The sequence below is a fragment of the Patagioenas fasciata genome, chromosome 1, assembly GCF_037038585.1.
Source record: "Patagioenas fasciata isolate bPatFas1 chromosome 1, bPatFas1.hap1, whole genome shotgun sequence".
In the NCBI taxonomy this organism is placed as follows: domain Eukaryota; kingdom Metazoa; phylum Chordata; class Aves; order Columbiformes; family Columbidae; genus Patagioenas; species Patagioenas fasciata.
Window position 1 is genome coordinate 190,721,575 of NC_092520.1, and position 12,195 is coordinate 190,733,769.

Consider the following 12,195-nt stretch of genomic DNA (forward strand, 5'->3'; position numbering starts at 1 on the left):
CTGAGTAGGTAACCATGTCGGCAGCTGTTAAAGCTGATTTTTAGTCTTGTCAATTACAAAGCTTTGGTGACAGCTGAAAACTTGGAGATGAAAAGGCACCAAACTGCTCAAAAGTTGGTCCCCAGGAGGGTGGAGGGTGAAGCTGGAAGCTGCTGCAAGCTCACACTTACGCACAAGCAACATAATTGAGTTCTGTCCACCTACCGGCTTGAGAGGAAAACCAAGTGGAGGTATATCCCAAGCGACATATAGTTCTGCAGTCCTGAGACATTTGCCTTATAAGGTATATTATTATAATACCTACACACATTGCTATGCAATATTGTATAGTTCTTATTCTTTCAGAGAAACTAAGCAAACTGCATAATGGTGTTGCAGCAGGAGTTTGTCTCAAATATATTATCCACTAGTATTAATATTTTGTCTTGCAGATGTGGATCAGTGTGTTTGTGCATGTTTGCATGTGTATGGGTTTGAAAATCACTACAGTTGTTTCCTGGCATCTAGGTTATTTCAATAACATGAAAATCAGCTGACTAAAATCTTTAACAACATTTTCCCTTAGGACAATTCTAAACCAGTTTTCTATTGGTGGAGCTCAGCACATACAACTTGTTTCTTTCCATGATACCAGAAGTCCATTTAACAAGAGCTGTCATTCAAAGTTAATCCTTCTCCTAATGAACCAGCGACCTCTATTTTATATAAACTCTGTAGTACTCTGGAAGATGCTGACTTTGTATGAGAAGACACAACTGCAGTCTGCTTTCCAAATACAATCAACTGCTTGAACATCTTGGCAATTTCTCCTCTAACTTTTGTTCACTCAGAAATTTCTTATTTGCTTCATGTCAAGATAGCTCATAACAAGCCAAATAGACATGAAGAGCCAGTGGACATCAAAACGAAAAATTGACACTGGAGTTTTTTGTTCTCCTTGAAGGACAAGATGGTAGAGGCATCTCCAGTGCCTGGGGACTAAAAGGCCTCGTAGAGTGGGGTACCTAAAGTTGCCCACCATTAAAAGTCGCATCACATCTGTGCTGAGTAGACGGCTTCACTCAGATGGGAACAGTACTGCAAACACAGAAACCATCCACGCAGCTCCTGGGCTGCTCTGGGGATGAAGCAGAGGATCGTGTGTGTCACCCCGCACTCCCGAAGCCTGGACTCTTTCTCAGAGGTGTTTCTAGCCCCCCACCTACCTTGGCACAGCAGGACACCCGGCAGGGCTCAGCTCAGCGCGGGAGCAGGGTGTCTGCTTCCTCCCGGCCGGCGTGCGGCACAGGGCGGGTGTCCCGGCCGGGGCTCCTGATGGGCCCACGCGTGTCCCCCGCCGCGCGGCTCCCCCTGCCCGGCCCCGCACGCACCCCGCCGGCCCTGCCGCCCCCTCCCCGCACCTCCCCACCACGCGGAAGCTGGTGTTTGTTCCCCTTAATTTTTCACTTTTTATTTTTTCGTGTGTGTCTTGTTTTGTCCTCCCGAAGAAACGGTGCCACAGCCTGCGCCCTGACCCACTTCTACGGCGGATAACGATACTCCGCTGCTCCAGGCCCCTTTCCCCGCTCCCCCCTCCAGTTCCCAGGGAACTCGTATCCCCCCTGCCTTCCAGGTCGCGGAGCAGCCTGCAAACGCCACACAATTACAGGCCGGTTGCGTTTACCAGCCCCGCCGAGCTCCCCGCGATTATTCTCACGGCTTCCCTCATCAGTGAGCGCTGGACAAATCGGGCCCTCAAACCATCGCTGGGCTCCGGCCCCGTGACAACTGTTTTTTAACGGGGCTCCTGCATCTGCGCGCCGAGCGGCATCCCCGCAGGGCTGCCAGGCTCCGCGTCCGCGCAGCCTGCGCTCCCTGGGGCCGCAGCGACCGGCCCCTCGCCCCGCTGCCCTCCGAGACCCCAGAAACCCCACAGCCCCCTCTCCGCCTCCACGTCCAAATAAACTTTTCTTTCGCGTGGCGGTAGCGGCGCGCCCCCGGGGATGCCCCCACGCCTGGGCAGCAGCGGGGTCCCCGGCACCAGGGCCGTGCGCCCCTCCCACCCCCGCCCGCCCTCCTGCCGGTGAGGGGGACTGCCCCTCCCGCGGGCGGGCGAGCGAGCGCGCACCCGCGCAAACACACACTCACACACGCACACTCACACACACGCGCGCACCCGTGCGCGCCCGCCCAGCAGCGCGCGGTCTCCGCCCCCCCGCGCGCACAGGCACATACACACACCGGCGGCACGCACAGCCGCGCGCACACCCGCAGGCCCCGCGCACAGGCGCAAGCACCGCGCGCTCCCTCACAGGCTCCCGCGCGCTCCCCGGCAGCGCGGCCGCTCGGCGGAGTGCGCGGCGCGGAGGCGGCCCCGGCGAGCCCCCGCCATGCGCTGAGCCGCGGCCCCGCCAGCACCCAGCGCCGCTGATCCCGCCCGCGGCGTGGGGGCGGCCGCCGGGCGCGGCCGCGGCGCGGAGCCGGCTCCCCACTGCGGAGAGGTGCAGCTGCCCGCGGAGCAGGCAGGCAGGCAGGAGGCTGAGAGGCAGTCGGACAGGCAGGCAAACGGGAGGAGGCAGAGGACGATTTGGACATGCTCATTCTAGGGCGTTTGGTTGCCTGCATCCAGCTCGTCTGTATCCTCAGAGTGGGTGAGTGATATTTGCATGAATTCATCTTTGGGTTTCTGACCAACTTTTCTCCCCGGGCCCCAGTGGAGCTTTCCTCCCTTTCGCTTAGAGCTGCAGGTGCGATCACCGGCTGTTCCCCACGCGCTGTCAGCACCCCGGGTGGGAACGTTTCTCCTGCCCCCGTTATCTCAGCCCCTGCTGCCGGGCTCCGCGGGTGCGCGGTGCCCCATGCCACCCCCGGCACAGGCGGGTTGCCCCGGGGGTGACTCGCCAGTCCACCCTGCCACGGCTCCCACAGCCACTTCGCGCCCCGGGAGCCGCTCCCCGCAGAGCCCTCCCCGAGGCAGCCCGCACCCGCGGGGGAACGAACGCCTGTGACAGGAGGGGGCGAGAAAATCCCTGCCGAGCGGTATTGACATCGAACTTCTCTGTGGGATTGGGGCATGAAATTTGGCGTTATCCCCTGGTATGAAGTGTTCGAAAGAGAAGTGGGGACGGGTGCAAAATTTCACCCCGAAAAAGACTCGTTTTCCAACAACGGGCAACGTCAGTGGTGACCCTAAAGCAGGGTATAACTGCTGCCTCGAAAAGCACAATACAAGTCATTCATTCACGTGGGACACTGCATACGGAATATGGATTCATGTATCGATTTTAGTAGAGCTACTTACATAACCAAATTAATTTTCAACTCATTCAGGTCTGTGCAACTGAAGCGCATCCTAGCAATGACGAGCTGCTCTGTTATTCAGTATTGTTATAACCAGCGTGAGTCAGTTGATGCTGTTAGAAGTGCTGTCTTAAATACTTGGTCAAATAAATATTAGGAGCTTAAGTGGAGGGGTTTCTATCGTGTTGTATGATCATTTCGAATTTATAAATCTGTCAAATGACTAGAAAATACTAGTTGTTTGCTTGTATGAGGAACTTAGGAGCTTCAGCCCATTATGTACAAAACCAGTTTTACAATAGGTCTCTCATGATAAAGTAGGCACTAACCTACATTTTTCACCCAATAGGTGGTGCGGCTTCTGAAACCATGAAGCTCTATAAACAAAGATCGGTGTTAGGTTACCGAGAGTGGAAGCAATTTCGTACCAAGTTCGGCTAGTTACAGGAAACTACTTTTAAAAATTTTGTCATGTGAAAAATATTTTATACCTTCTTTCTGAAAGTATAGTGGCATAGTTCAACTATAAATATGAAGAACGTAACCGACCTTTAATTAAAATGTATGATCTTTCTAAGCGCAGTAATGGGATTTTAATGTCACTTTTAAACTAACCTGTTTCTGAATGCAGGGTGTTGATTCTAATATAATTCTCCTACACTTGTTTGCCAAAGAATGACCTGTCATAAAACTTTCCGTAAGTTTTCCAAACATCTTTCTTATGTTGCCAAACTGTTTCCTAGAATCAGACATACTCCCAAGACTATTTAAAGAGCAAAATTAGCAGGTGTTTGTATATGTATGTGGAGATATATGAAAATGTGCAACTACAGATCAAGTATACCATGATATGATTGCACAATTCAATTTTGGAGACTAACTTCCATGTTCAGGTGATCCTATCACGTTGCAAGCAATGCAAGACATAACTTTTAAAATGAAACCTATGGGGTTTTAATAATTTAATCTCATATTTTTAGAAATAAGGTGGTTTTGTATAATGTAATATTCAAATACATGATGTGCATAGGTATGCTATATTCATGAATTTAAAAGATCTGACAGGATCTTTACTCACACATGAAGTGTAAGTGTGGGCTACTTTTTTTTTTCTTCTCTAAACGGATACACTATTGTTTTCAAACCTGACCTGAAGGGGACACCCTTTCTAGATGTGATGGATGATTTGGTCACAATGGTGGCTCATTCTGAAGACTCATGAGCTACATTGCTCAGTGTGTTCAATGACATGATTGTTCTCAGAAGTGAATACCCTGTGCAGGTTACTGGACTGGTACAATCAGATTTCATTTGAGTATGTTCCTCTTTGAGTATCTCTCCATAACTAAACACACTCTCATCTGATAATAGTAGTTCATAGGAGTTTTGTTAGAATTTTGACATTGTTTCCTTTTTTTTTTTTATTTCATTAAAAAAGATGATTGTATAGTACCACTGTATGGTTCCTAGGACTTGGTGAGAGAGGACAGGGTGGCTCTTACCATTAGGTGTCTGATATGGAAGAAGCCAGACCCAGGACGCGGTGCTTGGGATGTTGCTGAGGAGTGTGTCAGTCTCCCTTTGCATTCTGGAGACCACGCTTACTAGTTTGAGACCAGGCAACGTGTAGATCCCGGCCTCATTTGCTTGTAGTTTCAAAAAATGTTATGAGGGTTCTCAGCTGGTCACATACAGAGCTCCTTTGTAATGAATCTGTTCAGGAGTCTAGCTCTTGCATGTGGGAGATTCAGCAGGAAAATCTCAGTCTCATCTGCGTTCAGAGAAGACAAGAAGGCCAAATCAACCCCACTGGAGAAAAAACTATTAGAGCAAATGGAGGCAAAAACTTCCTTTGGGTATGACAAGACAGTGACAGTTTGTTCTCTGAGTTATTGAAGAAATGCTTAGGGGCTTGATTCTAAAATCCCTACAGAGATAAGAATAGCACCTTCCTCCACAGTGTTACTGAAGCCAAGTACCGATGTAATTATTTATGGAGCAGGGTATTATCTGAGTATTCTCACTGAGTGCCATTCAGTGAAGTTCAATGGAACTACTTGTGGAGTGAGATGCTATTCAGTCGCAAGTAAGGGCACGTGAGGAGTCCTGTGTGATTATTTGTGTACACTACTGCGTAGTTAGAATAGAGAGTTCCTATGAAGTCCATTCTGTTACTAAAATTAAAGGAAAGAAACTGTGAAAATTCACTTACTTTTTTTACATTTTTATTACACATTCATATATTTCTTATTTAAAATATTCAGCCTGAAGACATTACTTGAAATTCTGCCTGGGTTCCCTCTTGCGTTCCATATAACCAGTCAGTGGAATGTGCCCTTTTTGTAGCTTTTCACTTGTTGTGCTTATGGAAAAAGTATCTGGAGTCTTTTCAATAAGTAGACTGTTTATGAACTGGTGTAGGCAAGAAAATGTTAATAGAAAAAGGAATGTGATTTAATGAATTACATTACAATTGTGACTAAATTTGAATCAAAGAGGTGTAAATATTTAGGCAAGACTTAAAAAATATTCCCTGCTTTCACCAGAAAAATGTATGGATAATTCCCCCAAATTATGTAAAAAGCATCTCCAAAATCAGCTAATATGTACCTTACTACTGCCACTGTCTGACTTCAGCCACAATTTTGCCTTTCAAAACACAACTAATGAAACTATGAATTGTTAAATTAGTTGTGTCTCACTTTAATTTTTCACTATCCAGAACAGACCTCTCTCTCATTTTTAGTTTGTTTCTGGCACCTCAATGCCATGACTTTATTCATGCAGAAGTAGATGCGTTTCCCTAAATATTCTTATTTTTCTGATACCACTGACATCAGGACTAGATTTCCAAGCTAGCAGACAGCATACAGCTCATGAGCAACAAGAAAAGCAGCTTCTTTGCACTCTTTACTGGATGGCCCCAACTAATAATGATGAGAATCTGAAGGGCAGCATTGGCTCAGCTTTCTGAATCCAATCACACTTCCTATTCATTCTCATGTCCTCACATTTAGATTCAGTAAGTCCCTAGACTGTTAAAGGACTATGGGATCGGATCCTTCATTTTTGCACTAACCTCTTATTTTTACAATATTTTGTAGGCCAGATACTTGGCATTCTTAAAACTCAAATCGCAGTAATAATACTGTATGTTATTTGTCATGTTTTAGTATATTTAACATTTAATATGATGTGTTACTGTGAATGATGATACATAGTTCCTATGGAGAAATTTAGTCCTGCCATATCTAAAACATAAGAGCTAAAACAAAAATAAGAATTTTAGGAGTGTTAAACCATCTATTTTAACTTTGTCTATGATAACCATCTATATGTACCACAGAGATTGATATATACCAAAATCTAAATATACAGTATAGATTTCTTTTAGATTCAAATACTCACAGGTATGAAAAGTTGTACAGAAATGAATGACATTTTAGAAGTTAATGTCAGCATAACCTAATATTTATTCAGCACACTAGTCTGTGCTTTGCAATGTTTATTCAGTACAATGCGTAAGGAAAGTTTTTTAAGTTGTATTTGGCGTTACTTCACCTCTAAATATACTTTTTTATCTGAATTCCTGGAGAGAAACTAAATAATACATGTAAAATTACAGTGCTAGTTTGAAACTATTTTATTTGTAATCTGGATTACAAATCAGGATGTTAATTGATGTATGTAGGCACTCGCCCATTTCTTAAGGAAGGCGATGTCCTTTGTTTTCTGTGGTCATCATTTAAGTGATCACTGCCCACCGTGAGTTCTCTAATTAGGAACTTAAGGGTGAACAGATTCTCCTCTTTCGCTGACGGTTTCAATTCCTCTTCAAACATGCTGTGCCTCTCAGTATTCTCTGTAGGGTCTGGAAGTCTGTGGTAGTTCCGGAGTCCCTCGCTCCCATTTAACAGCTCGATTCTCACAGCTTCGTGCACCATTTATGTGGCTTTCCTGTATAAGACATCCTCTGGCTATTCAATAAGCTCCTTTTCCCATAAAGACAAAAGTTACCTTTTTGAATACATGTCAAGGCTTCTGCATTAGAAAGTTGAATCAACAGGAAGAAAAGGACTTACAGTATTAAATAAACAAAATCCTCTACATGAAAGATAGCAAATTTTTCAAAGAGGCTGTGACTGTAAATGAAACTTGGCTCTAGCAGGTTGTTGAGGAACTGTTGGCAGCAGAGTACTTTTGCAGGAAGGTATGGTGCAGATTGTTTGTTGAATACAAATTGCTGAAGTTGGGTAGTTCAGTCTTGAGGTTCAGGTGGAAATAACTGGAGATTTAGAAATGAGGTGAGGGTTTATTTTACTTACTTTGCAACACTGGCTGATATTGTGGCACTATGTGGCGATGTGAAATAACATACTTTTTAAGAAAAACAGGCATTGTGTAAAGTGTCATGGACTGTTCTAGCTGAGGCATGCCTTTTAGAAGCTCCTGTTGCTTTCTACTTCTTGCCCATACTTGGACTTAGGTATTCTTTGATCTGCCAGGAGTAGATATAGTTCACCTTGGAAATCAGTGTTTTTCATTACTAATCAAAGACTCTGGGAGATATTGAGTTAGCTAATTTCAGGAATCCCTATTTTGGTAAAAGTCCCGTGGATGGCAAAAATGCTATGCTACATCTGATAAGGAAGGCTCAGTAGTGAAGGTAGGACAGCAGTGGAACTTGCATGTCTGCGCCCAAAATTGAAATTTTAAGGGTCCCTGAGTCAGCTGGTACCTTTCAGGGCTTCCAGAGAAGCTTTCAGGCGCGTGCCTTACCTGACCCTTATTATGTGCACCACAGTGCCTCTTTCCCTCATAAGTTTTATCGAGATCCAAGCCCAACTGTTCTTTCAGATGACTTCGCTGATTGCTAAGTCTGCAAGGCTTCCCTAAATACACACTGACAGGACCATGTGTCTTGATCTGACCACTGCTGCTACTTCTGTTTAAAACAAAGGACAAGGTCATTGCTCTGACACCTGCTCATGTTGTGGCTCAGTGACTGAAGTGTTTTACCAAGGAAAGACAATATAAAGGGAAGACCTGTTCTGAGCTAAAGGGATTTAAACTAGATCTCCTGGCTCCGAACATTGGGTTTTGTCAAATGAGAAGACTCTCCATACTTCTTGCTTAAGATGAAGCATTTTGTCTTTCTTTTTTTTCTTTAAAAAAAAAAAAAAAAATTAAAGGCTAGGAATTGAAGGGAAGGCAGAAAGGGAGAAAAGCAAATAGTATCAATTATGCCACTGCATCAAATCATAAGTAACCTACTACTTAAATATTGTGTATGCTTATGTTCCCCTCATCTCATAAAGGGCACAGAAGATTTGTAAAAAAAGTAAGAATGTGGCAACAGTGAATATCACAGGAATCTGTTTTGAGGAATAACTAAATAAGCTAGGACCTGTCAAGAACAAAGACAACTTTTTTGTTTTATAGAGCATTATCAACTTCCCATTATGATGGGAATAGATTCTTCACCAACTCTTCCAATATAAGAGAAAGGGGGCAGCAAATGAAGGCAGTAGGAACCAGATTTAAGATAAATAAAATAAAAGGGTAGTTCTTCCTGCAACAGGTGATAGACTTGTGAAGCTCTACTGTAGGTTGGTCTGTGAGCAAAACATTTTAAGGGCATACCAGACAACATCTGGAAAGAGAAACCTGCTGATCGTTGTTAAGCAGATGGAAACCCCATCTATTTCAGGATGTTTTTTTTGTTGTTGCTTGGTTGGGTTTTCTTAGCTGGAAATAGGGTCTGGGAGAATTTGCAATGAGATTTGCAAGTGTATTGCGTAAGTTTGCCTTTCTCTTAATGTTCCTTAAGCATCTCCTTCAGGCTTTTGGAGACAGTGCTCTGAATTGGTACAGCGAGGGAGGAAATACAAGATTCTGTGCCTGCTCCTACTCAGTATTTCATTATCCACTGGATACAGTACATACATTACTACCACTGCCTTTTCTCTGGTTGTGCTCTAAAAAGAGCAGGTTTTGCTAATTTCTTTGAAAACTGTAGGTATTTACTCTCAGAAGGGAATTCTAGACTGTACTTCCAAAGGACCAGCCTCCCAAAGATGGGCAGAGCTCTGATGCCTTTCTACCACCTCAGCATTTCACATCAGCTGTCCTGGGCAGCTGAATACCTTTTGGGCAAGACAATTGCTTGTTGTTGCCCTCAGCTGCCTTGCTCACCTGAAGACACCGTAGGAGCCTGATCTTCAAGGCTCTGGAGCTTCCTGCTAGTGACTGATGGGTGGGTGATTCAGCTGAATGCCATCTTGCATTTGGGCTTTTGTCTTAATCACAGCTCTCAAATACATAATTTACACCTCACCTGCAGATTCAGCAGCTAAAGAACAGGCTAGACATGGCTTGGTTACTTAACATTTAAAAGCAATATTTTATTTTCTAGATCCTCATAACATTCCATTAGATGAGCAAGGTAACTTTTTTTTTCCCTACAACCGTTTATATTTCACTAAACTTAGAGACTGTAGATACATGGCAAATTCTTTGTTTGATGTTGAAATATTAGTCATTCTACTGTGCAGATAGCATTCAGCAATTCACATTTCTGTATGAAGATATTAGGATGGCTTGTCTGACTAGTAAGATATTTCATTAAGAGTTTTCAGGAGCAGTATATCTGTTAGCACTTTAGCTCTGAATTGTCATCCTAATTGCCAAGAGATTTTTGCTAAATACTGGATTACCCGAAGGCTGAAATATAAAGCAAGTAGCATTTGAAGAGGTGTCTAACTTCACTGCCTTATTTATCTGTTTGCAGAGATAGGATAACAGTAAAAACAGTGAAAAGTTGATTAGACAATAACATCAGAAAGGGTGAAATGAAAGACATCTAGAGTATTTTTACTATATTGAAATTGTGTTACAAAATTGATCTTTGAAGTGCTGTAAATAAAGGATGTTTTAGAAAAATAAATGAAATCAAATGTATCTCAGTGAATGAAGATGTATGTTTCTGTAAATGCTTGAACAGAATTTGACGAGAATTCCTGAGTCATTTAAAATATCCTTGGAAATCATGACATGTTCTTTAATGTGGGCAGCTCTTGTGTGTGTGGTGGGGGTTTTTATTTTGCTTGTTTGGGGTTTTTTCTGTTTGTTTGGTTATTTTTTAAGTAAAAGATCCAAGCCAAATTGGTTGTTGTTTTGTTTTCCTGAAGTAGTTAGAATGATTTAGTGACTTCACTGAGATATAGATTGGTTTGTTTCATAATTCTTAAAAATACACTTTTCCAAATATAATGCTATTTTTCAAAGCTGTCAAGGCCTTGGAAAATTAAAAATGGTAATGTTCTGCAGGGGCAACTTATATTGAAGAAAATGAAGCTTTTTGAAAGCTAAAGCAAGTATTTTGAGGAAAAATTAAGCCCTTAAAATCAATGTAGAAAAAAAGACTTGGTTCTTCAATTGCTTTGTATGCTGAACTCCATGCTTTCAGCAGAAGTTCCCAAAAAGCAAAACATCTGCTTGCTTAGACTAAATAGCTAATGATCAGAGTAACAGCTGGCTTTATAAAAGTGACCTAATATTACTACAGGCAGTTTGTCTTCTAGCTCTATCCTCAAACCAACCAAATGTCTTCCATCTATTTCTAGCTATTTGGAAAAATCATTTTGTTCCAGGTCTATGTTAGTTGTTCCTATCACTTCATTTTGTAACTCTTACTCTGAGAGGTGTGAGCATGATAATTAACAAATTTGGCAGGCTGGGACTTCCTGGGAGGCTTAGGAGCCTTCTGTCAGCCCCCTGGAGCACTGCTGGTAGATCTGTGGGACATTTCATGTTATGTGGTACGCTCACCACACAACCCATCCACCCATCACCTGCATGAGTTTGGGGAGAGCTCTGTGTGATCTGTGCCTGCCTTTCTTTTTTTCCTTTTTTTTTTTTTAATCTTTGGATTTTAGACGGTAATTTTGAATTTAATTTATCTTACAGTGTTGCAGAAAACTCCCAAGGAGTCAGGCTCTCTTTGGGTTTTGTGGTGGTGGTGGTGGTGTGGTTTTTAGTTGTTGGTTGTGTTTTGCTGTTTATTTCATTTGGGGTGTTTTGGTTTTTTCCTTTGTTTGTTTTGTGTTTGGTTTTTTTCACACACCTTAGATATGTGTTTAAAAAAACCTTATGTTGTTTAAAAAAACTTGTAGATGCGCAGATCGCAGCAGAGTTATGTCTCACTCATATCACTGGAAATATGTGTGAATACATCCTGGATGAGCATCAAGAGGAAAAAGATCCAGAATAGCTATTTAAGTTTTAGGATAGTGCTGACACAAAACCAAATGCATATACACTGTCAATGTGCGAATTTAAGCTGAAAATTAGAAGAAGGTTCCTAACCATTACAGCAGGGAGATTCTGGGAAGTCTTTCCAGTGATAACAGAAAGAGCAAAAAAAACAACCTATTTTTTAATAATATAGTTCAGTGTCTTTTGCAAGATCCTCCTGCAGGAGGACGGAACAGCAGCATTGACCTGGGAATCACCCTCAGTGAGTGCACCTTACTGTTTCAACTGTGCTGAGTAAGAAAACTGAGCAGCGTGTACCTGTCTGTGCCAGCCAGCTTCCCGCTGCTGGAATAACGTAAAACAGCCATTCCTCATCCCAGACTGATAGACTGGTGAGCTGAGGTACTGACGACCAAGTGGCCACTTGGCATCTCCAGTACCACTCAGTGTTTCAGACTGCACTGAGTACTGAAACGTCGTAAATCTACGTAGTAAAAGTAAGTCTAATATGACATCAGTAGACTTAAAAATGTACATTTTTGGTTTAATTATTGTATTTGGACGCTGTTAAAAGTTTACTCTTTTAAATAAGATTACCTGTACAAGTGTAAGGTAAAAACCTCTTTTAAAAAAAAGTATTTGAAATCTCACGTAGTTGTA

General features: G+C 43.0%; 1 protein-coding gene across 5 annotated transcripts in view; it reads left to right on the forward strand.

The window, feature by feature from the left end:
• The first annotated feature begins 2,118 nt into the window (after nucleotides 1-2,118).
• Nucleotides 2,119-12,195, forward strand: part of PTPRZ1 (protein tyrosine phosphatase receptor type Z1) — a 139,305-nt gene continuing 129,228 nt past the window's right edge. For 4 of the 5 annotated variants that reach the window (XM_065837906.2, XM_065837924.2, XM_065837915.2 and 1 more), the window contains exon 1: nucleotides 2,119-2,630. In XM_065837906.2, the coding sequence (XP_065693978.2) occupies nucleotides 2,573-2,630 (58 nt within the window). In that variant the 5' untranslated portion in view covers nucleotides 2,119-2,572. The remainder of the gene's footprint in view (nucleotides 2,631-12,195) is intronic. The other variant, XM_065837941.2, reaches the window with a different exon arrangement.